This window comes from Lemur catta, chromosome 20 (assembly GCF_020740605.2).
Source record: "Lemur catta isolate mLemCat1 chromosome 20, mLemCat1.pri, whole genome shotgun sequence".
Lineage (NCBI taxonomy): Eukaryota > Metazoa > Chordata > Mammalia > Primates > Lemuridae > Lemur > Lemur catta.
Window position 1 is genome coordinate 3,387,373 of NC_059147.1, and position 26,552 is coordinate 3,413,924.

Here is a 26,552-nt window from a genome sequence, read left to right on the forward strand (position 1 = left end):
GGCCTCGGCCTCCCAGAGTGCTAGGATCACAGGTGTGAGCTACCGCGCCCAGCCTGGGACAGGTTTGAATTCAGATTTGTCCGACCTCAAAATCTTCTTCTCTTTTACTACGATATTCAAAATTAATACAAAGGTCTTTGTTAGTGATTCTCAATGCTGTGACACATTTTTTACCTGCTGTCCCTTAAAAAATACCATAGTTGCATTTGGAAATACAAAAACTTATTAATGTCACTGATTATATTTTTAATTGTCATTAACATTTTGTCTGTAACACTATTCCTTATAGACCCTGACTCCGAGTGAGTTTTAAGACTCATGCTGTATCAATCCATAGATACTAGTCTTAATTGTCTTTGGGAAATTGTGGAATAGTGCCTGGCACAGTCTTATGGGTTGATAATTGTTTAGAGAACTTAACTGAATATTACAGTCAGGAAAGCCCCACCTTGCCTCCAACCTACAAAGAGGCAATTGGCAAATCACCTTACTTCAGTCTCCTGGTTCAGATAAATGATTTATATCTCATACCCTCTAAGTCTTCTTTATGCTCCAAAATAATTATTTAAAAGCGCAACAAAAATACTTTGTTTTAATAAAGGATATTTATTAAGAAGACATATTAACATGCTTAGATACAAAGTAAAAACACATGCCACTCTCAGTAAACTGCAAAGAAAAAATGAAGAACAAAATTAATTGTTTTCAGAGAAATTTTTATGTTTTATAGCCATCACATACCTATTTGCATATTAGAAAATTATTACCATTGATATATAAACTTTCCCCCCAATCTTAGATTTAAGTCTTTCTAAAACAATTTTTTGGCAATGTGAAGTTCACAATATAAAATTTGCATTGAGGTCTGAATGTAAATTATAGACTTCTCCAAGCCTTTGAGAATAGAAATGTGATTGAAGATTTGCATTTCCAGATGCTGCCAAGGCAGTTTCCTTTCAAGAAATCAAATGCTCTTCATTATCACATGATAAGGATCAGTTTCCAAATGAAAATTTTTAGGGCACATTAATTCTTAGAGAGTACAGTAATATAATTTTTAGTTAATACGAGCAAGTAATCTTTATATAAGATGTCAATCACCAAGAATTTACGTTTTCTAAAGAACATGATTTCTTCATGCCTGAAAATAAAATTCTGTTGAGTGTATATATTCTGATAATTAGTTGTAGAAGTCTAATAAAACCATCTAAAATATTAATAATGACAACTACCACTTACTGAGCACTTACTCTGTGCTAGGCACCAAGCTGAGCACTTTACATACATCATCCCATTTAATGTTTACAATAACTCACGTAAGTAATATTAGCCCTAATGTACAAACAAGAAAACTGAGGCTTAGAGAGATTAAGCAACAGCCAAGTTTAAATAATAACCTTGAAAGAGGTGGAACCAGAAGTTTAAGGCAAGTCTGTCTGACTGCAATACCAGCGTACCCAGTAACTGTATTGTATGCCACTAGTGAGATACCCCTGACCTGCTGTAATGAAGGTGAATGTTTTAATAAGTCTGAGATACATTCACAAAAGTATAATTGTATTCTTAGAATAAGAAGCAAGACCAATTCCAGTGGAACACAAAAATTCCCGCTTATTTAAATATTTTTATTTACACGTCTTTTTCCATCATCATTACTCTAATAAGATTATAAATACATAAACACTGGAGTACATGCAACACATTCCACAAAGGAACAAAAATGTACAACACTATTGAATAAAGAAACAAAATTTTTGTATACAAAGTGCTTTTTTAAAAAAAGGACCTTGTGACACATTCAGACCATATTTATTTGAATACTTTCCAATAATCACCAAGGGATGCATCATTTATAAATAATATTCAAACTCCCCTATTTTCTTCTATAAGCCAGAATTTAGTATTTCAGCTAATCAACTGAACAGCCATTCCATTATGTAATAGTAAAAGCAAGTCACATAGCATCAAAATGAAACCGATGAGCTTCTTGTCGTTTTTCTCTATCATCTGCTTTCTGAAAAAGAATTTTAGACTAGTTTATAAATGATAGGAAAATGTTAAAAGATTCATTCCTGAAATACAAAGGGATTAATTTTTTAAAAAGTCCTCAGGAATTATAGCTAACAGGTATGAATGCGATAATCATATGAAATCTTTTTTGTAGTTTAAAGTAGCTGTTTTACAATTAATGATCCAATTGAATTTAAAAACCAATAAGAAATGATCCTTAAATGCTTAGCTTGTTATTATTTGTTACTTATTTGAAAGTAGGCATAAGCATTAGATTCTATAAGGATAGAATCAACTACTGTATTTTTCTCTCCTTCTTAACAATGATGTTAATAAACAAATCTAAAGTAATTATATTAAAGTATATTAATTATTTTTTGGTTAACCTATTGATTTAGCAGATATTTATTGACCTTCTGCTTCCAGCAAGGTACTGTATTTGGTATTTTAAGGCATTAAAAAAACCCTGTTTTGTACCTTGTTCACTAGGAACTTCAAGCCCAGAAAGAAAAAAGCAGAACATACTGTATGACTGTACTTCAAGATAAAAAGTGAAAAATGTTACCAATAGTCTGAGAGAGCGATTACTTGTAGGTTCAGGTGAGGAAAGGGAAAGCTTTGAAAAGACAGTGTTTATGAAAATGAGGGGCAGGGGCATTCACTCCAAGCCGGGGGTGCAGCATGAGCCATCACGGGAAGTCTGGACGCAGCATAGAGTATGTGAAAGGGGCTGATAAGAAATAAGACTGGAAAGGTGTGTTGTGGAGTCACATGGAAGGAGTGTGAAGGCCAGGCTGAGGGATTTAGACAGGAAAAGCAATGGAGAGTCACCAGAGGGTTTGAGCAGGGCAGTAACATTGTTAAGGCTAAACTTACTGATGAGTGATCTGGCGGCAGTGTGATAAATGGAATGGAGAGGGGAGAGAATGGAATGAGAGAGACCGAGTAGGACAGAAGAAGGGGCTGAACTAGAGCAGTGTCAGTAGGAATGCAGCAGTGGAGTCAGCCGAAGACATTCCTATGGAGGCAGAATCAATAAGGCAACTGATGAAATCTTAAGGTATGTAAGAAAGAGGAGAGATGAGTCTTTAGAATATTGGTTTTGAGGTGCTGTAAGTAATCTAGGTTATGGTGACAGCTGGAAAAGGGGGAAGAGACCTTTAGAGGGAGATGACAGTTGGGGATATTTGACGTAATAGGTGAAGCCATGACTTTAGATGAAATTGGCAGGGAAAGTGCAGAAAGAAGAGGGCCTGGGGCAGACGCCGTGGACAGCCTGCGTTGAGGACGTGGCGGAAGGGACATGGCAGCCAGCTCAGGTGAAAAGAGTGGTCAAAGAGGTTCTGCCTTTTTGAGGTACCACAGTGCCACAGAAGACGCTGTGTATACACAGTGAAACACATACTTGTATTTAAAACTTCAGTTTTTAGTCACTGCATCATTATTGTTATAAGTCCACAAGGTTTATGATGTAATCAGATCTCCTGAGGAATTAACAAAATTAATTTCCTTTCCTTCATAGGTCAAGAGCCTTGTGTCATATTTTGGACAATGTTCTGATAATTCTTGACAAAGTATATGGTCATCCTTGATCTCACTTGTAGTTGCAGTCTTAAAGCTAACTGAATATGTAACTTTGGAAGGAGTGATTTTTTTTTTTAATTAATACATAAACCTGGGAACTTTTTTTTTTTTTTACCCGGGGTAGAGTGCAGTGGCATAAGCACAGCTCACTGCAGCCTCAAACTCCTGGGCTTCAGCAATCTTCCTGCCTCAGCCTCCCTAGTAGCTAGGAGTATAGGTGTGCACACCACGCCTAGCTAATTAAAACACTTTTTTGTAGAGATAGGGTCTTGTTATTGCCCAGGCTGGTCTTGAACTCATGGCTGCAAGCAATCTTCCAGCTTTGGCCTCCCAAAGTGCTGGGATAACAGGTATGAACTACTGTGCCTGGCCAAATTATGAACATTTATAGAACAATTAACATGTTCTCTTTTTCATAAGAGAGCAGCTAAGATAAAACAGACAGTAATTTTAGTTATCAAAAAATAATTATGATAGGCATGACAATCCAAAAACAGTAGGTGTAAAAAAAGAAAAAATCTTTATTTTGTGACACAAAAAGTACTTAAAAGAGCATTATTGGAACCTACAAGTTATGTATTTAATATATATTCATATACAAATAGAAATTATCTTTTTCAATTTATGTCTAACCTGCTAATAAATTTATGGGGATACCTCCTCTTTTTATTCACATATATATTGCATAAAAGCCTATATTTTTAGGAGATGTGTTTCCAATTATTATTTAGAGTATTATACTAAAGAACAGAAATCAGTTTAGTTTAATGCAAAGAATACTTAATAGATGGAAAAGATATTTATCGCTTTAGTTGTTGCTTTCCACCTAAACCTTGAGGAAATCATTTAGCTTCTCTGTGCTCTAATTCTTTAAAAGAGATAGCTGTTAATCCTGGCAAAAGAATGTCCATGGCTCTATCAGTAGATACTGAACACAGGCTCATTTTAAAAACTGATTATTATTTTTCAGGCCATTATGAAATTATTTTTAATGAAATTTTTCTATATGCCTGATGATTTTTGGGTGGTCACTTTAAATTAACCAAAGTTAATGTTTCATTTGAATGAACAAACCTTTTCCTGCCAATGTAAAATGCCAATTATTGCCAAGATGAAAACGCAGACACCGATGAGAGCTATAGCAGTAAGTAGAACAATGTTACTTGGTGTAAGATACAGTTTGGCACTCCAGCTGTAGAAAAAAACAGAAAAATTAAAATTATAAATCTTACTTAAAAATAACAAACTTATACTGAGAGCAAAAAGTAAAATAGCTTATTAATTAATGAGTCCATTTATTACATCATTTACTCATTTGTCCATTCATTATACATAAAACAAAAGCAATTAAATTTAGTCCTAAGAATATTGATAATCCTATAGAGTTTGTATTTTACTCAGAGAACTGAAATAGTTTTTGATGAGATATTTCAATATTTTCCTTTTTCCAAGTTTGATCATCTTTTTAATATCTTCATTTTCCTGATGAATTTGAAATCTGGAACTCAAAGGCTTGTCACGTGAGTCTATAAGCCTTCTATGCCACCTTATTTTTGACCCCTGTCCTATATGTAGTATGACCAACTAAAACATACGTGTTTTGCATATAGATGGCCTGTGCAAAGCTTCTACCATCTCTGTATCACATTAGTAAAATGACTTTTAGATTGAGATTTCTCACAAAATCACCTTTAGTTCCTTAATGTTAATGGCAATATACAGACTAAAGGTCTTTAGCATAAACAGAATTAGCTCTTCCCTTCTAAAACAGCCTATATAATCATCACTTGCAAACCCTAACAAGCCTAAAACCAAAGTCTATATCACCAACACTGCAGGTGGTTATATACATAGGACTTTTTGTTCTCCCTGGAAATAGATAATGGATATATTTTCATTTTAAAAGTTTAATAAAGGTTAGCTTGTTCTGATAAATAGCAAGTAGCTACTGATTTATTTTGGGATAATTAAAATTTATTGATCTATAAGTTAGCCTCCAGTCAATAAATCTCAAAATACACCTCAGACTAAAATCAATTTGGTTTTTATTATGTACATTAATTTATAAAGAACATTTCTTTGGAAAGAGAAACTTGAAAAGTATGGAGATTGTGGAAGAAAGCTATGGTAGAATATTCCAGAAATTCAGAAGAGTAAGTAAACCTTAAGAAAACAAATATTGTTAATAAGTTGAAGTTAGCTATTCTCAGTACTTTACTCACACTTACAAAAAACCCGAGTTCTTTCATGAGATGTTTTTGATAGTTCTACTTTTAAAACAGACCTAAAAGAAATCAAGAACATAGGCATTTTGGAAAAAAAAAAAAGACAAAAAGCAAATCCTCAGGGGGCCTACTCAGAGGCAGTCACTCTTACCAGTTTGTTGCATGTCCTTTCAGAGATATTTTATAAATATATAAACATACACAAAACATATATATAGATATCTTTGTTTTTAATCACAGTGGTCACTCATTATACATTTTCTACATTTTGCTGCCTTTTCTTCTTCTTTTCTGCTTACTACTCCATCTTAGGAGATTGTTCTATGTCCGTAGTAGTAAAAAAAAAAAAAAAGTCATAATATTACACTATATGAAAGTACTACACTTTACATAGTTTCCTATTCATGGTCCAGATTTTCTAGTTTTGCTATAAATTTCCTGTGTAGAAAACTAATACAGACACACAGTACAGGCTTATTAAAAAAAATCTGAACCAGGACTATAACTGTTTCTTCTGATGTTGTCTTATTCCAAGCATAATGCTGTGATAAAGTTTGTTTTCCTAAGCAGTTTTGTTCTAAAGCCCATAAATCTACCATCAGATACATCCAGTGTGTGCTCGTAAGGTGCTCTGTCGGGCGTGGGGTGGTGGGGGGAGCCCCAGTTGATGGCACTTGCCAGTTTTCATGCAGCAAATTCTCCCACCATAACTGTAATGTGACTTCACTATACAGAGATGGAAAAGGTGCGCAGAGTCAGCTCATGAGATGGCATCATAAACTGGTTGTAGTATACCAGTGAATACATCCCATCTAAAAATTTAATAATGAACAATAAAGCCAGTATTTTGAGAAGAAATTGAACAGGCAGGGGCCTGTACTGGTTACACACACTCATAGGTAAACTGCACCATTTCTCTCTGGTTATTTTCCCATGTTGTTATCAGACTAGCATAGTTTTCCTCAATGAAATTTAAATGTTAGTAAATACCTTCACCACTTCCTTTAGAAAGAATAGAATCTATGGAAATAACATTCATTGGAAACCAAGCAGGGGGGAGGGGTGAGGAGGTGATGGGTAAATGCACGTCACACGGTACAGTACACATGATCTGGGTGAGGGGCACACTTATAACTTGACCCAAATGGTACAAAAGCAATCTATTAAGATGTAACCAAAATGTACCCCTGTAATATTTTGAAATTTTAAAAAAGAATAGAATCAAACTTGTAATTTAAATAAAAATGAACAAAGATAAATTAAGAATTTACTGTTAAATCCTGTATTATGAAAGGAGCATATTCTGTGGATAAATACCTATTATCCACTTATTATATGCTTGGCACTGTGCTAAGTATATTTCATCCTGACCCTTATACGGCCCGTATTCTCTCTCCCATTCTAAAGATGCAGAAATTGAGCCTCAGAGAGGACAAAGGACCAGCTCCAAACCTTGTAGTTGGTCAGCAGTGGAGCTCAGTTTTTCTAGCCTAGATCTGTTGATGCCAAAACTTCTTAAAGAATTTATTAAAAACATCACTGCTTTATTAACAAATTTAGTGTCTTGAAATTTTGGAACTTATAACTAGTAAACTGGAGGCCAATTTATTTAAGCAGAATATGTATAAATTCCTAATTAGTTAACCGGCTGTTTTTCTAACAGGAATGAATTTGTTCTTCATGAAAAATGTCAGGGAGCTTTTGTGTAAGTATGTTTAGTGATTTAAAGTTTGCTGTAAGAAAATTAACTGATGGGCACTCATGGGAACACAGCAGGAAGAAGACAGCTTTTAAAAGATATAGCTGTATCTATGATTCAGAGTTGATAATATCTTTAACAAATTCAGTTCAAGCAAGGACATTACCTTCGAGGGACATTGTGAGGGTATGGAATGACAATTAGCTGAGAATTGGGAATGATTGCAGTCCACTCTTGTTTTCGTATAGACTGGAAGAAGAATTTAAGAACATTTAACATTCATTGCATTTACAAAACAAAATTATTCTAAATAAATAAGGATGAATCTCGAGCACTTTGAGAAATTGGAATCCTAGGTATAGATCAAGCTATATTTACATATATTAAGCCAAAAATAGGGCTCCTGAACCATCTGTTGGAAAAATTTTCTGATCTTTTCAGGGAAGGATTATATTTATGTCTTGTGAATTCATTCATTCAACAAATATTTATTGGACACCAATGTAGCAGGCATTGTTCAAAGTGCTATGTGCAAATGCTTGGAGCTAAAACTCAAGGGGAGACTGACAATCAATAAAATATACTGTTATTATACCTATTATACATGTATTATACTTAGTATAGTAATACTATTTTACTTATACATATTAGGTGGTTAAAAATGTTATGGAGAGGCCGGGCATGGTGGTTCACGTCTGTAATCCTAGCACTCTGGGAGGCCGAGGTGGGAGGATTACTCGAGGTCAGGAGTTTGAGACCAGCCTGAGCAAGAGACCCCGTCTCTACTAAAAAATACAAAGAAATTAACTGGACAACTGAAAATATATAGAAAAAATTAGCCGGGCCTGGTGGCGCATGCCTGTAGTCCCAGCTACTTAGGAGGCTGAAGCAGAAGGATCGCTTGAGCCTAGGAGTTTGAGGTTGCTGTGGGCTAGGCTGACGCCACAGCACTCTAGCCCGGGAAAACAGAATGAGACTCTGCCTCAAAAAAAAAAAAAAAAAATGTTATGGAGAAAAAGCAAGAAAGAGGAATAGGTTAAGATTTATGGGAAAGGAGATGGAAAAATAACTATATAATATCTTCAAATCCTGATGTGCTATATGTAATGTAAGCTTAGATAGTTCACTACCAATCAATTTTTCTTTATTCTTCAAAAGGAATAAAAAATATTTGAATTCAAATTCAATTGGATTCAAATTGTTGAATTTATATATTTAAATAGTGAATACTGAAACACAGAGAAATTGTAAACAAACTAAATTTTTACTCACCTTCTCTCCAGATGGACGGGGAATACCAACATAAAGGTGGTCAAGAAAGTTTGCACTTCGACCTAAACCAAGTACATTGTATGGTAGCTGGAGAGCTAAATGTGCTGATTGGCTGAGCTGGCCAGCTAGAATTATTAAAAAACAAAAACAAACATCTTTGGAAACATTGCTCCTGTCAAATATTAAAATGATAAAATGTTATAAAAGTGTAGGTACTAGAACTTATTCTTTAAGTATAAAAATGTGATATGAAACGCCCAGTTCATAATTAATGACTCCCTTTTTAAAGAAAACAGTTTTACTGAGATATAATTCTTATACCATGAACATCACCCATTTAAATTATACAGTTAAGAGGTTTTGAGTATATTCAAAGAACTGTTCAACCATCACTACAATCTAATCTTAGAACATTTTAATTACTTGAAGAAGAAACTCCATGCTCATCAGCAGTCACTCTCCTTTTCCAACCCCCAGACTTCCAGCTGTGTGTGATCACTAATCTGCTTTCTGTCTCCGCAGATTTGCCTATTCTGAAGGTTTCACATGAATACAGTCATACAATATTGTGCTCTTTTGTGACTGGCTGCTTTCACTTAGCGTATTTTCAAGGTTTATCTATACTGCAGCATGTTTCAATACTCTATTACTTTTAACTGCCAAATAATATTCCATTGTATGATATATACTAGATTTCATTTCATTAATCAATTTCATTAATCGATGGACATTTGGATGATTTCCACTTTTTGGCTATTATGAATAATATTGCCATCAATATTCATATACAAGGTTGTGTATCTACTCATGTTTTCCCATATCTTGATTAAATTAATATATCTTCTAAGAACGTTTAACATCTTTAGGAACTATTAAACTATTTTCAAAGTAGCTGCAACATTTTTTAAGGTCAGTAGTGGTGTCCTCTTTCATTCTGAATTTTAGTAATTTGAGTCTTCTTTTTCTTGGTCAATCTAACTATAGGTTTGTCAGTTTTATTAATATTTTTAAAAACCATCTTTTGGTTTAATCGGTTTTCTCTTCCCTATTTAATTTATTTCCTCTCATTGTTTCCTGCCTTCTGCTAGGTTTGGGTTCAGTTTTGCTTTTCTTTTTCTAGTTTCTTAAGGTGAAAGATTAGGCTACTGATTTCAGATTGTTCTCATTTTTTAATGTAGGCATTTCTGGCAATATATTTCCCTAAGGAATGCTTTAGATACATTCCATACATTTTGGTGTGTTGTGTTTTTGTTTATGCTTAAAGTATTTTCTAATTTACCTTGTTATTTCCTCTTTGAACCATTGTTTATTTTGGAGTGTGTTGTTTAATTTCCACATATTTTTGGATTTCCAAATTTTCTATCTGCTATTTTTAATACTGTTCCATTGTGGTTCGAAAACATACTTGGTCTGATTTAAATCCCTTAAAATTTAATGAGGTTGTTTTATGATCTGGCATATGTTCTATCCTGGAGAATGTTCCATGTGTATTTGAGAAAAATACATATTCTGCCATTGCTGGGTGGAATGTTCCATACATGTCGGAAAGTGGAGTATTGGTCTCTGATTATTTATTGTTGAATTATCTACTTCTCCCTTCAATTCTTCATGTATTTTGGGGCTCTGCTGTTAGGTGCACATATATTTACAGTTATATTTCCTTATGGATTGAACTTTTTATTATCTTTATGAAATGTCCTTATCTCTACTAATATATATATATATTTTGAGACAGGGTCTTGCTCTGTTGCCTTGGCTAGAGTACAGTGGCATCATGATAGCTCACAGCAACCTCAAACTCCTGGGCTCAAGAGATCCTCCTGCCTCAGTCCCCTGAGCAGCTGGACTACAGGTGCATGCCACTGCACCTGGCTAACTTTTATATTTTTTTGTAGAGATGGGATCTTGCTATTGCCTAGTCTGGTCTCGAACTCCTGGGCTCAAGTGATCCTCCAACCTTGGCCTCCCAAAGTGCTGGGATTATAGGTGTCAGCCACCATGCCTGGTAGTACTAATATATATATTTTGTTTTGTTTTGAGACACAGTCTCACTCTGGTGCCTGGGCTAGAATACAGTGGGATCAGCCTAGCTCACAGAAAACTCAAACTCCTGGGCTCAAGCAATGCTCCTACCTCAGCCTCCTGAGGAGCTGGGACTACAGGCGCCTCCCACCATGCCTGGCTAATTTTTCTATTTTTAGTGGAGACAGGGTCTTGCTCTTGCTCAGGCTGGTCTTGAACTCCTGAGCTCAAGCAATCCTCCCACCTCGGCCTCCCAGAGTGCTAGGATTACAGGCATGAATTATCATGCCTGGCCTTACTAATATTTTCTATCTTAAAGTTTAGTACGTCTCTTATAGGCAGCACCTAACTGGGTAATATTTTTCTTTATTCTGCCAATCTCTGTCTTTTGACAGGAGTGTTTTATTCCATTTATATTTAATGTAATTACTGATAAGGTAGTATTTATGTCTGCCATTTGTTATTTTTCATATGTCTTTTAAATTATACCATTTTAATTCCCTTGTTTCTTTCATATATATTTTTTTGAGTTATTGTCTTAGTGGTATTCTTTAGGATTGCAGTTAGAATCTTAGATACTGTCTAAGAGAGAACTCTAGGATTCAATAGAGAAATGATGGGAAGCACAAAAAATATGTTAGGAGAGGGTTCAAGGCAGATTGCCTGACTGGGGACTGGATGAAATACTGGAAAAGCTGCTGGACACTGGGAAACAGTAAGAGAGAAACCCCCAGGGCTCCACACTCTGAAATGGCCCTTTATGATTGTGGCTACAGGAGAACCCCTTGACTCATGTCAGCCTCGGGCCTAGTACAGAGAGTTGCCTAGACATTGCATAGAGATGTTGCTCCAGAAAGGTAAGCTACATGGAATCCCACAGGCATCCAAGTCTAGAACAGCTTGAACTCGGTGCCATTCTGAAAGCCTAGACACCAGGGATCTACAGACTCAGCTGCTGCTGTTGTGTTGCTCCAAGGAGGGAGAGGAAAGACTGGGTGCTCCCATGTAGCCCTGGGAAGGTCCCCACCACACTGCTCTGGGCTGCTGTTGAGAATCAGATGTGTCTGCTTGCCTGGGAGGGGCCCTGCCCTCTATGGCTGCAGGCCCATCACACCATTTTAAGACTTTAAAGCTGGGCTGCACCCCAACCTCAGGCTGGGTTCAGATTGATGCTGTTGTAGCTGCCACCCAGCCAAGAAGGGACAGGGGAGCACAAGTTCTCCTACATATACCTAGAACAATAACCACCACCCTGCTATGGGCTGCTGTGAGACCTAGACTCAAGTGGCCCACACTCCCACAGCTTCTTGCCCATGTTGTTCATCTGAGAGGGGCCATGCCCTCTCTGGCTGCAGGTCTACAGCTGGAGCCATTTTGAGAGTTTAATGCTGGGTTGTACCCTGCCCTCGGGCTGAGTTCAAGGCATCGTGGATGCAGCTGCCATCACCCGGGGAGAAAAAGGGGAGACCAAACTTTCCTAAGCACACTTAGGAAAATACCCACCACCTGCTGCCGGCTGCTGTGAGACCAAGATTGAGTGGACTGCACTCCTCACAAGTTTTTGCCCACACTATTGCCTAAGAGGGGGCCCCTCTCATCTCTGGTCATGGGTCGAAAGCTGCTGCCATTGTGAGAGTTTAACACTGGCCTGCACGTTGCCTTCGGGCTGACGCTACTGCAGCCACAGCCCAACTGAGGGAGATAAGAGACTGGGCACTCCTTTCCAACCCTGGGCCAATTCCCACCACCCTGCTGCAGGCTGCTGGGAGACCAAGACTTCAGTGGGCCATATTTGCCACAGCTTCTAGCCATGCTGCTTGCCTGAGAGAGCTCCTGCACTCACTGGATGTGGGCCCACAGCTGGCACAATTTCCAGAGTGTAACAGTGGCCTGTACCCTGCCCTTGGGCCAGGCGTGGGCTTATGTTGCTGTAACTGCCTCCATGCCGCGGAGAGAGACAGGGGAGACTGGACATTCCCACACATCCCTAGGACAATTCCCACCGCCCTTCTGCAGGCAGCTGTGGCCTACCCAACCCATCGCAGCTACCAGCAACACCAACACAGACTGTTTGGGTCCCGGTGGGTTGGCTGACCACTGGACTGGCTACTGCCATCACCCACATCACATCAGCTGCCCACGGGCCTAGGAACCCACCCACATACCTGGCCCAGTGCTCCCACTGTTAGCCTCTGAGCAAGCCACCTGGAGGCCCAAGAATCGGCCCTCCAGGACCCACTAACACTGGTGAAAGCATAAGCCACTCTGGGGCCCACAAACAGGCACACTCAGTGTACTGATGCCACCACAGGGGCCCAGAGACTGGCTTAGCTGGCATCCAAGTTTCTGGTAAAACTTCATCACATCTTCAACTAATAACCATACCCTAATCCACCAAGGAAATCACTGATACCACTGACCCTGTGTATTGCTGAAGAAATCACACATAGATCACCCCACCTCTAGTACCCAAAACCAAAGCCAAAGTGACCTACTTAATCAACAAAATATATCTTCCGGAAAAATTCTCCCCTGCGAAAGCAATTTCAAAAAATTGAAAGAAGTGACTGCTACACCAGATACACAGATATCAACAGAAGGACAAAGGAAACATGAAAAAGCAAGGAAATACAAGACCATTGAAGGACCACAACAATTGTACAGCAACAGATCTCAAGTAAAAAGAATTTCTCAAAATGCCAGATAAAGAATTAAAAATATTGATTATATAGAAAGTCAATGAGATGTAAGAGAAATCTGAAAATCAATACAAAGAAATCAGTTCAGGAAATGAATGAGAAACTTTACCAAGGTGATAGGTATCTTAAAAGAAAAATACCAAACAGAAATTCTGGAGTTGAAAAATTCATTGAAGAAAATACAAAATACATTCAAAAGCTTCAGTAACATATGAGGCCAAGCAGAAGGAAGAATCTCAGAATATGAAGACAGGTCTTTTAAAATAATCCAGCCAGACAAAAATAAGGAAAAAAGAAAGATAAAGAATGAACAAAGGGCCAGATGCAGTGGCTTACACCTGTAATCCTAGCACTCTGGGAGGCCGAGGCGGGAGGATTGTTCCAGGTCAGGAGTTCGAGATCAGCCTGAGCAAGAGTGAGACCCTGTCTCTACTAAAAAAAAAAAAATAGGAAGAAATTAGCTGGACAACTAAAAATATATACAAAAAATTTGCTGGGCATGGTGGTGCATGCCTGTAGTCCCAGCTACTCGGGAGGCTGAGGCAGGAGGATTGCTTGAGCCCAGGAGTTTGAGGTTGCTGTGAGCTAGGCTAACACCACGGCACTCTAGCCTGGGCAATATAGTGAGACTCTGTCCCCACCCCCACCCCCCAAAAAATAGAAAGAAAGAAAAGAAAAAAGAAAGATAAAGAATGAACAGGCTGGGTGCAGTGGCTCACGCCTGTAATCCTAGCACTCTGGGAGGCTGAGGCGGGTGGATTGTTTGAGCTCAGGAGTTCGAGGCCAGCCTGAGCAAGAGCGAGACCCCATCTCTACTAAAAATAGAAAGAAATTATATGGACAGCTAAAAATATATATAGAAAAAATTAGCCGGGCATGGTGGTGCATGCCTGTAGTCCCAGCTACTTGGGAGGCTGAGGCAGGAGGATCGCTTGAGCCCAGGAGTTTGAGGTTGCTATAAGCTAGGCTGATGCCAGGGCACTCACTCTAGCCCGGGCAACAGAGTGAGACTCTCTCTCTCAAAAAAAAAAGAAAGATAATGAACAAAGCCTTTGAGACATCTTGGACTACATAAAGCAACCGAACTAATGAAATATCAGCATTCCCAAGGGAAAAGTTGAAAGCATTTCCTGTAAGAAATGGAACAAGACAAGGTTGCTCATTTCCACCACTCCTATTTAACAGAGTGCTGCAAGTCCTAGTCAGAGCAGTCACGCAAGAGAAAAAAGTGAAAGGCATGGAAATTGGAAAAAGGAAGTGAAATTATCCCAGCTTAATGATGGTATGATCTTACATCTAGAAAGCCATGAAGACTCCACCAAAACACTCTTAGATTTGATAAATGAATTTAGTAACATTTCAAGATACAAGTCGACATACAGAAATCAGTAGCGTTTCTATACACCAATAGCAATCTAGCTGAGGATGAGATCAAGAAGGCAATCCCATTTACAGTAGTTACCAAAAAAATACTTAGGAATAAATTTAACCAAGGAGGTGAAAGATCTCTACAAGAAAAACTACAAAACACTTATGAAAGAAATTGTAGATGATACAAACAAATGGGAAAACATCCCATAACCATGGATTAGATCTAAGAATTAATATTGTCACATATGGAAGTAACATTCACTGGGTGCTGGGCAGGTGGGGGCAGGGAGGAGATAGATTAACTTGCACCTAAGGGGTGTGGTGCCCACAGTCTGGGGGATGGGCACGCTTGTAGCTCTGACTCCGGCAGTGCAAAGGCAATTTATGTAACCAAAGCATTTGTACCCTTGTAATACTCTGAAATTAAAAAAAAGAATTAATAGTGTTAAAATGAGCATACTGCCCAAAGCAACCTATGGTGTCAATGTCATTTTTCACAGAATTATAAAAAACAATTTTAATATTCACATGAAATGAAAAAACAGTCTGAATAGCCAAAGGAATTCTGAGCCAAAAGAACAAAAGCTGGAGGCATCACATTGCCTGACATCAAATTATACTACAAGGCTGTAGTAACCAAAACAGCATGTTACTGGTATAAAAATAGACTTATTGTTCAATGGAACAGAATAGGGAACTCAGAAATAAGACCACATACTTACAGCCAATTGATGCTTGACAAAGTTGACAAGAACATAGACTGGGGAAAGAACACTGTTTTCAATAAATGGTGCTGGGAAAATTGGATTGCCACATGCAGAAGAATGAAACTGGACCCCTATCTCTCATCATATACAAAAATCAACTCAAGCTGGATTAAAGGTTTGAATGTAGTATGGACATTTTAACAATCTTGATTCTTCCAATCCATGAGCATGGTAGGATTTTCCATCTGTTTCCATCTTCTACAATCTCTTTTCTCAGTGTTTCAAGGTTCTCCCTATATAGGTCTCTCACCTGCTTTGTTAAATATATTCCTAAATATTTAATTTTCTTTGATGCTATTTGTGAAAGGTGTTGCGTCTTTGATTTGATTTTTGGCCTGACTGTTATTGGCGTATATGAATGTCACTGATTTGTGTGCATTGATTTTGTATCCTGAGATTTTATTAGATTCATCTATCAATTCCAGGAGTCTCTTGGTTGAATCTTTGGGATTTTCTAGATATAATATCATATCGTCAGCAAAGAGTGAGAGTTGACCTCTTCTGCCCCCATTGGGACACCCTTATTTCCCCTCTCTTTTCTGATTGCTCTGGCAAGGACTTCCAGCACTATGCTGAATAGAAGTGGAGATAGTGGGTAACTTTGTCTGGTTCCAGTTCTAAGCGGGAATGCTTTCAGTTTTTCCCTGTTCAGTATGATATTGGCTGTGGGTTTATCTTATATGGCTTTAGTAATTTTAAGGTATGCCCTATCTATGCATATTCTGTTAAGAGTATTTTTAAAAGTGTGTTGGATTTTTTCAAATGCTTTTTCTGTGTCTATTGAGAGAATCATACGGTCTTTTGCATGCTACACATCTCATAAAGGGCTGATAACAAGAATCTACATAGAACTTAAGAAAATTAACAAGAAAAAATCACACAACCCCATCAAAAAGTGGGCAAAGGACATAAACCAAAAGTTTTCAAAAGAAGACAGAATAATGGCCAACAAACATATACAAAAGTGCTCAACATCCCTAATCATTAGGGAAATGCAAATCAAAACCACAATGAGATATCACCTAATTCCAGTGAGAAAGGCCTTTATCAAAAAGTCCCAAAACAACAAATGCTGGCATGGATGTGGAGAGATAGGAACTCTCTTACACTGCTGCTGAGACTGCAAATTAGTACAACCCCTGTGGAAAGTAATTTGGAGATATCTCAAAGACCTAAAAATAGAAATACCATTTGATCCAGCAATCCCACTACTAGGCATCTACTCAAAGGAAAAAAAGACATTCTATAATAAAGATGTCTGCACTTGAATGTTTATGGCAGCACAATTCACAATTGCAAAGATGTGGAAACAACCCAAGTGCTCATCAATACATGAGCGGATTAATAAAATGTGGTATATGTATACCATGGAAAAACTACTCAACTACAAAAGAATGGTGAACTAGCACTTCTTATATTATCCTGGATAGAGCTTGAGTCCATCCTTCAAAGTGAGGTATCACAAGAATGGAAAAACAAGCACCACATGTACTCGTCATCAAATTGGTACTAACTGATCAACACAAAGGTGCTCACATGGAAGTTATATTCACTGGGTGCCTGTCAGGTGGGAGGGGTGGTGGGGATGGGTAAACTCACAACTAATGGATGCGGAGGACACTGTATGGGGGGAAGGGCAAGCTTGTAGTCCTGGCTTGGGTGAGGCAAAGGCATTACATGTAACCAAAATATTTGTGCCCCCATCATATTCTGAAATTAAAAAAAAAAGAAAAAAAAGATTTGAATGTAAGACCTGAAACTATAAAAATATTGGAAGAAAACCTAGGGAAATCTCTTCTGGACATGAGTCTGGGCAAAGAATTCATGACTAATACCTCAAAAGCACAGACAACAAAAACAAATATAGGCAAATAGAATTTAATTAAACTAAAAAGCTATTGCATAGCAGAAGAAATAATCAACAGAGTCAACAGACAACCTGTGGAATGGGAGAAACTATTTGCAAACTGACAGGGGAATAATATCCAGAATTTACAAGGAATTCAAACAACAATAACAAAAGCCCACCAAATAATCCCATTAAAAAGTGAGCTAAGAGCCCGGTGTGGTGGCTCACTCCTATAATCCCAGCACTTTGGGAGGCTGAGATGGGAGGATGGCTTGAGTCCAGGAGTTCAAGACCAACCTGAGCAAAAGCAAGACCCTGTCTCTACAAAAAATAGAAAATTTAACTGGGCATGGTGGGTCATGTCTATAGTCCCAGCTCCTTGGGAGGCTGAGGCAAGAGGATTGCCTGAGCCCAGTAGTTTGAGGTTGGAGCGAGCTATGATGATGCCACTGCACAGTGTGTCCTTGTCTCAAAAAAAAAAAAAAAAAAAAAAAAGTGGTCTAAGGACATAAACATAAGAAGACAAGCAAATAGCCAACAAGCCTATGAAAAATATTCAATATCAATAATCAGCAGATAAATGCAAATTAAAACCACAATGAGCTGTTATTAAAAAGACAGATGTCGGTGAGGATGCAGAGAAAAGGGAACTGTTACACTGCTGGTGGGAATGTATATATTAATACAACCTCTATGAAAAACAGTATGGAGATTTCTCAAAGAACTAAAAACAGAAGGAACATATGATCTAGCAGTCCCATTACTGGTGTCTGTCCAAAGGAAAAGAAATCAATATATAAAAAAAGACATCTGCACTTGTATGTTTATTGCAGCACAATTCACACTGCAAAGATATGGAATCACTGTAAGTGTCCATCAATGGAGGACTGGTTAAACAAAATATGGTATAATATAATATTATTCAGCCATAAAAGAGAATGGAATCATGTCTTTTGCAGCAAAATGAATGGAACTGGAGGTTACTATCTTAATTGACACAACTCAGACATGGAAAGACAAAAAGTGCATTTTCTCACTTATAAGTGGGAGCTGAATAATGTGTACATGTGGAAGCACAGTGTGGATGGTGGACATGGGGGACTCAGGCTGGGATGCTGGGTGGGGGATAGATGACGGGCAGTTGTCTGGTGGCCACAATGTGCATTGTTCCAGTGACGGATGTACTGGAGACCCTCACTTTACCACAGTGTAATGTAACAGGGTATCAAAATTGTACTTGTACCTCATGAATATAAGCAAATAAGAAAATCTTAAAAATCTATTTCAGATTAATAGCAACTTAGTTCATGTTGCATATACAAACTTTGTTTTGATATAGCTCAATTCCCTCCTCCCTCCTTTGTGCTATTATGGTTATGCAAATCACATTTTCCCTCCCTCAGTTCAGATTAAAGGGCTTCCTTTAGTTTTGGGGCAGGTATGCTAGCTACAGATTCTGTTTTTGTTTATCCGGGAATGTCTAAGAGTCTGCAGTTTTTGAAGGATAGCTTTGTCAGATATAGAATTCTTGATGGACAGTTGTTATTTCTTTCAATATTTTGAATGTATCAGCCCATTGCCTTCTGGCCTCCATGTTGTCTGATGAGAAATCAACTGTTAATCTTATTGAGGATCTCTTGCACATGAAGAGTTGCTTCTCTTGTCCCTTTCAAGAGTCTCTCTTTATCTTTTGACAGCTTAACTATGATGTATGTGAGTGTTGATCTCTTTGAATGTAGCCTACTTAGAGTTTGCTGAGCTTCTCAGATGTGCATATTACTGTGTAAACTTAAAAAAATTTTTTAGAGACAGGGTCTTGCTCTGTTGTGCAGGTTGAGAGTGCAGTGGTATGAGCATAGCTCACTATAATCTTGAACTCCTGGGCTCAAGTGATCCTCCTGCCTCAGCCTCCTGAGCAGCTGGAACTACAGGTGCGTAACACCATGCCTGGCTATTTTTTTTTCTTGTTTGTGGAGATGGGGTCCCACTATATTGCTCAGGCTGTTCTTGAACTCTTGCCCTCAAGCAATCCTACCCCCTTGGCCTCCCAAAGCACTGGGATTATAGGTATGAGCCACTGTGCTGAGCCTATTCTTATTTTTAATGTTCTTGTTCTATGCCTGGCTTCCTAGGGGGCATACCTGGGTCAATAATATTTAGTGGTCATAGATTTTCCTAAATATCTTGCCTGTATGTTTTCCAGCCTCTATCAAGGGTATCTGTGTGTGAAGACATGTCTTCAAAGTTCAGACAGTTTACAGGACAGCCTTAGTTTTCATTTCCTGCTTAAGCAGGGCCTTGAGGTCAGGCAGAAGGGAGCTGAGTATTTACATGAGGTGTTTTCCTTTAGAGGCATTTTCATAACCTTCTAGAATTCCCAAGAATACGTCATAGCTTTCCAAAGTTGCCTATGCTTATCTAGTTTCCCAAGACTTCCTTTTATATTTTGACCAGGCTCTTATTTCCTCCACCTTTAATCATAGACGTAGGTAGCTGAGACACTGGCAGCAGGTTACTGTTGTTTTTGGTAATGCCCTGGAGATAGGCCCCTCTTCCCTGCCAGAGCTGAACTCTGAATGAGTGAAATCAAATAGCCAACACCCTGAGAATGGAGATTTTCCAGGGAGTTGTTAGCTCAGACAAAATATTGACAGTGCTAGGGATGGAGATTTTCATGGACCTTCAAGGAGCGTTAGTCCTGCCCATTGGCTGTGAAACTGCTGCCGTGCATGGCTACTGCAGCACTCAGTGGAGAAGGGAGGCAGGCTGGGAACAGCTTCAAGTTAAAATGTCATCAACTGTTGTGTTACCAAGGATTAGTAGTTCCCCTTGGATAGACAACACCCAGTCCATTCTGTTGTTTTGGTTAATTTCCAGAATTCTGAAATAGGTGAAATTAGTTGGCTGGGCATCATTTTTGTTGGTTTGTTGGAGGGAGGAAGAGCAGATTTATTAGGTCTTCACACTGCCATTCCAATAGTCAACTTCTCCCTACTGTGTTTCACTTTTACAGAGTATACGTATTTGCTAGGTATTTTTCTACATGCTTAAAATGAACACTTAATTGACAGTGTTAATTAATATATAAATATTGTAATATTCAAGAGGACTCTGCTAAGCATCACTAATGTTAACCAGAAATATGAAATCACTGGAAAGTATATATACCTTGTTGTTTATATATAGTTCTTAAGTTGGAAGTAGTAAGGTATAATGGAAAGGAACATGAGTTTTAAGGATAGGCATTTAAAAAATATACAATGTACATGAATATGGAAAGCAATACAGTGAATAGCATGGGCTGTAGAATTAGTTCACCTTGTGGAATTGTGCTGATTGTATGATAATGCTTAAAAAAGATGAATGTCTCATATAGTACATACTCAATACATGTTAGCTATCTTTATAAACAGAAACTTTATTATTATAGAGTTGAATGAAAAATTAAGCATACACTAATTTTGACACTACTAGCAAAGCATTACTTAGACATCAAGCTCAGCTTATAAACTATTTTCCTATAATTGCCTTATGAAAAGAACGAAATTCAGAACCTTTATCAATAGTACTCTATGAATCAGAATGCAGAACATAAATTTCAAATAAAATTGCTTATGCAATAAGAAAACTTAAAACTATTAAAGAGACTAATCAAAGTAAAATTATCCAAGATCTCAAAATGAAGAGGTAATCATTATTACATTTTAGTATACTTTTAGTCATGTACTTTTTCTCCCATGGTATGTACATGTACAAATACATTTTAGCATAGTTTAGTATTATTTTCACTCAGTATTATTTTATGAGTATTTACTCATCATTAAAATTCTTTAAAAATAGGAGAGAGAATTACTGGATTACTGAAATACCAAAATCCCACTTATTAAGAGAAAACCAAAGGAAACACAGTGTAAAAGCCATATATTATTATGTATACCTTTAAAATTATTTTTCTAAAATGATATCTCCACAGACATTACAAAAACATAATTTCCCTGCCTACATAGTATCCTCTGATCATGTAAAAATTCCCTACTATTGGAGATTAATGAATTTTCCTAATTTTTCACTCTTACAAGGAATACTTTAGTGAACAGCTTTGCATATCAGTAAACATCTTTGCATATCAATATTTGTTTGCACTCAGATTAGTTTCTTACATTTCTAGATATAGAATACTGGGATCAAGCAGTAGGAATTTTAAAACTTATTCTTAAATATATAAAACCTGTTTTCTAAAAAGAAGTTATATTTCTATTAGCTTTCAAGGAAAGCACTCATTTCAGTCCATTCTTATTTTTTACATCAAGGTGAAATTCACATGACATACAATTAATCATGTTATAGGCCCAGCAATGCTTCCGCTGTGCAATTAATCATGTTAAAGTATAAAATTTAACGGCCTTTAGCGTATTCACAATGTTGTACCACCACCAACTCTCTCTAGTTTCCAAACTTTTTCATCACCCCAGGAAAACACCCCATACCCATTAGGTAACCACGACCCAGTCCCCTTTTGCCCATAACCTCTAATCTGCCTTCATTCTCTATGGATTTGTCTATTCTGCATACATCACTTAAAAGGAGTCATACATGTGACCATTTGTACGTGGCTTCTTTCACTTAGTGTGTTTTCAAGGGTTATATAAATTGTAGCAAGTGTCAGTATTTTATTCATCTTTATGGCTGAGTAATATTCCATTGTATGTATGTACTTTGATTTATTTATCCATCAAGCCATTGATGGACATTTAGGTTGTTTCCACTTTTTGGCTATTATAAGTAATGCGGCTAGGAACATGGATATACAAATATCTCTGAGACTCTCCTTTCGATTCTCTTTTGAGTATAAACTCTGAGCTGGATCATAGGGTAATTCTACATTTAATTTTTTGAGGAATTGCCACATTGTTTTTCATAGCAGCTGTACCATTTTATTATACATTACCACCAGCAAAGTATGAGGGTTCCTATTCATCACAACCTTGCTGACAGTTGTTGTTTTCTGTCTTTTTTTTTTTTTGAGACAGAGTCTCACTCTTTTGCCTGGGCTAGAGTGCTGTGGCGTCAGCCTAGCTTACAACCACCTCAAACTCCTGGGCTCTAGTGATCCTCCTGCCGCAGCCTCCTGAGTAGCTGGGACTACAGGCATGCACCACTATGCCCGGCTAATTTTTTCTATATTTATTTTTAGCTGTCCAGATCATTTCCTCCTATTTTTGGTAGAGACGGGGTCTGGCTCTTGCTCAGGCTGGTCTCAAACTCCTGACCTCGAGCAATCCTCCTGCTTCGGCCTCCCAGAGTGCTAGGATTACAGGGGTGACCCACTGTGCCCGGCTTGTTTTCTGTCTTTTAATTAATGTCATCCTAGTGGTTGTGAAGTAGTAACTCATTGTGGTTTGATTTGCATTTCCTTCATGACCAATGATGTAGGACATCTTTTTTTGCGCTGTTTGGCCATTAGTACATCTTCTTTGGAGAAATGTCTAGTCCTTTGTCCATTTTTAAATCAGATTGTTTGTGTCTTCATTGTTCAGTTGTAAAAGTTCTTTATATGTTCTGGATACTAGCACCCTCCCACAAGTAAGATTTGCAAATATTTCCTCCCATTCTGTAGGGTTTCCTTTTCACTTTCTTAAAATGTTCTTTAATGCATGAAATCTTTAAATTTTTACAAAATTCAATCTATTTTTTATTTTGTTTCTGATGCTTTTGGTGTCAAGTCTAAGAGTCCATTGCCAAATTTGAGGAAATGCAGATTTACTCCTATGTTTTCTTCCAAGAATTTTGTAATCTTAGCTCTTATATTTACACCATTGATTTTTTAGTTAATTTTTTAAATACGGAATCTACATTCAGTCTTTTGTATGTTGTTATGCAGATGCCCCTGCACAATGTTGAAGAGACTATTCTTTCTCCATTGAATGGTCTTGGAACCCTTGTCAAAAATTAATTTGCCATAGATGTTTGGGTTTATTTATGGCCTATCAATTCTATTCCATTGGTTTATATGTCTACCTTCATGCCAGCACTACAGTGTTGATTACTGCAGCTTTGTAGTAAAATTTGAACTTAGAAAGTATAAGTCCTCTCAACTATGCTTTTCTTTTTCAATATTGTTTTGGCTTTTTTGAGGCCCTTATAACTCTATATGAATTTGAAGATTGGCTTTTCAATTTCCACAAAAATGACCAGTGAAAATTTGATAGGGATTGTCTTGAATCTGTAGATGACTTTGGGCAATATTGCCATCTTACTGATATTAAGTGTTCCAACCCAAAACATGAGATGTCTTTCCATTTATCAGATCTTCTTTAATTTCTTTCATCAATGTTTTCTAGTTTTCAGGGGGTCTTTCACTTACTTAGTTAAATATACTCCAGGGTATTTTATTATTCTGGATGATGATGTAAATTGAACTCTTTTTAAAAAAATTTCCTTTTTGGACTATTCATTGCTGTTGTATGGAAACACAACTGATTTTTGGGTGTTGATCTTGTACCCTGTAACTGATGAATTCATTTATTACCTCCAGTAGTATTTTTTTTTTTTTTTGTGGATTATATGAGATTTTCTAAATATAGAATCATGTCATCTGAAAATAGAAATAGTTTTACATTTTCTGTTCCAATTTGGAAGCCTTTTATTTCTTTTACTGGCCTAATTGCTGTCTTTAGGAAGTCCAGTACAAACTTGAATAGCGGAGGAGAAAGTGGACATCCTAGTCTTATTCCTGACCTTAGGAGGATGCTTTCAGTCATTCACCATGAAGGATGATGTTGACTGTGTTTTTTCTTTTTTTCCTTTAAACTTGGTGGTAAGAAATAGCTGTGTTTTTTTCTTATATGCCCTCTGTGATGTTAAGGAAGTTCCCTTCTATTCCTAGCTTGATGAGTGTTTTTAAAAAATTAATTAAGTTTTTTGGAGACAGGGTTTTGCGACATTGCCCAGGTTAGCCTTAAATTCCTGGGTTCAGGTGATCCTCTGCCTCAGCTTCCAGAGTAGCTGGGATTACAAGCATGCATCAGCCACTGTGTTTGGTACATTGTTTTTTTTAATTATAAAAGGATGTTGAATTTTGTCAAATTTTTTTTTGCATCTACTGAAATGATCATTTGGTTTTTTTCTTAGTTCTATTAATGTTGTGTATTGATTGATCACTGATTGATTTTCGTATGTTGAACAATGTTTGTATTCCTGGGACAACTCCTATTTGGTCATAGTATATATAAATCCTTTTAACGTGCTGTTGGATTTGGCTTGCTAGTATTTTGTTGAAGATTTTTGCATAAATATTCATAAGGGATATTGGTTTGTAGTTTTCTTTTCTTGTGGCTTCTTTGCCTGGGTTTTGTAATGCTGGCTGCAGAATATGAGGAAGTATTCCCTCTTCTTTTATTTTTTATAGAGTTTAAGTAGGGTTGATGCTCATTCTTTAAATGGTTGGTAGAATTCACCAGTAAAGCCATTTTGTCTTTGATTTTTCCTTTTTGGGAGGTTTTGGACTAATGATTCCATCTCTTTACTTGTTATGGGTCTGTTGAGACTATTTTTTCTTGAGTCAGTTTGGTATTGGGTGTGTTTCTAGGAATTTGTCCGTTTAATCTAGATTATCTAATTTGTTGATGTGTAGTTGTTCATAGTATTCTCTCATAATCCTTTTGATTTCTGTAAGATCATTAGTAAAGTCCCCAGGTTCACTTCTGATTTCAGTTACTTGCCTCGTCGCTCTTTTTTTCTTCCGTAGTCTAGCCAAAGGATTGTCCATTTTGTTGATCTTTTCAAAGAATGAACTTTTGATTTCTGTGATTCTCTCTATTGTTTTTCTCTTCTCTATTTCATTTATCTCTGATGAAATCTTTACTATTTTCCTCCTGCTGGCTTTTTCTTTCTTTCTTTTTTTTTGGTTTTCTTTTTCAAGTTCCTTATGGTATAAAGTTAGGTTGTTTATTTGAGGTCTTTCCTGTTTCTTAACGTGGAATTTACAGCCATAAAATTCCCTCTGAGTACTGTGTTATCCGTATCCCATAAGTTTTGGTATGTTGTGTGTTTGTTTGTTTTCATTTATCTCAAAGTATTTTCTAATTTCACTGACATACAGTCTTATCTTCCTTAAGTGAACCATTCATGCAAAGTAGTGGTTGGATTGCCTAAATAAATACTCAGGAGAGCATGTAAAACAGATCATATGAATAGTTTTCGATCTGCTTGATAATGAATGTTTATTTAGTTGAGATCTTTATTTGCACAAAATTTGGTTTGAGATTTTCTTTCAAGTTTACTGGTAGTAAGGAGAACAGCTACTAAACCTTGGAGTTATGTGTGACCAAACTGACTTAGGTCAGTCCCGAACACACCCAAGTTTATAATAACTCCAGCATAGAGTTCCAATCCCTGAACTCTAGTTTCTCATATCCAACTGCAAGCTGAACATCAATATTTCCATGTCTAAAAGACATTACAAACTTAATATATTCACAACATAACTCCTGATTTTACTCCCCCTACCTGCTCCATCTCAGTTATGGCAATTCCTTCTTTCTACTTGGTTACTCCAGTAACCTATAGTTATAGTTACAGTTCTCTCTTTTTCTCATACCCTATATTCAATCTGCCAAAAAAAATAGAATATATATCCACAGTTTAAAATATATCCATAATCCAAAACCTTTCTAGCTCCACCACTATCACCTTGGTCCAAGCCACCACCATCTCTTGCCTGAATTATTTTAACAGCCTTCTAGCTGGTTTCCCTGCTTTAAGTGTTGTTGCTCCTATGGTCTATGGCTTCACTCAGAATAAAGGCTTGTCCTGTGTCCTACCTAGTTTACACTCTCCACCTCCCATTTAACTCTGACTTCATCTTCTCCTTTCTAATCCCTCTATTTCATTCTGCTCCAACATACTGGCCTCTCCACTGTTCCTTGGCAATTCCGGGAGTGCTTATATCCCAGGGCCTTTGCGCTGCTTTCTTCATTGTCTGGAATGTTCTTCCAAAGATAACTACATGTCTAACTCCCTTACCTCCTTCAAATCCTTGTTCAAATGACACTT

At 37.3% G+C, this 26,552-nt stretch overlaps 1 protein-coding gene across 2 annotated transcripts in view; it reads right to left on the reverse strand.

The window, feature by feature from the left end:
• Positions 1–699: 699 nt before the first annotated feature.
• ITFG1 (integrin alpha FG-GAP repeat containing 1) overlaps positions 700–26,552 on the reverse strand; it is a 279,045-nt gene continuing 253,192 nt past the window's right edge. The window contains exons 15-18 of one of the 2 annotated variants that reach the window (XM_045533358.1): positions 8,791–8,915; positions 7,685–7,767; positions 4,669–4,786; positions 700–2,014 (exon numbers count right to left, since the gene is read on the reverse strand). In XM_045533358.1, the coding sequence (XP_045389314.1) occupies positions 1,955–2,014; positions 4,669–4,786; positions 7,685–7,767; positions 8,791–8,915 (386 nt within the window). In that variant the 3' untranslated portion in view covers positions 700–1,954. The other variant, XM_045533359.1, reaches the window with a different exon arrangement.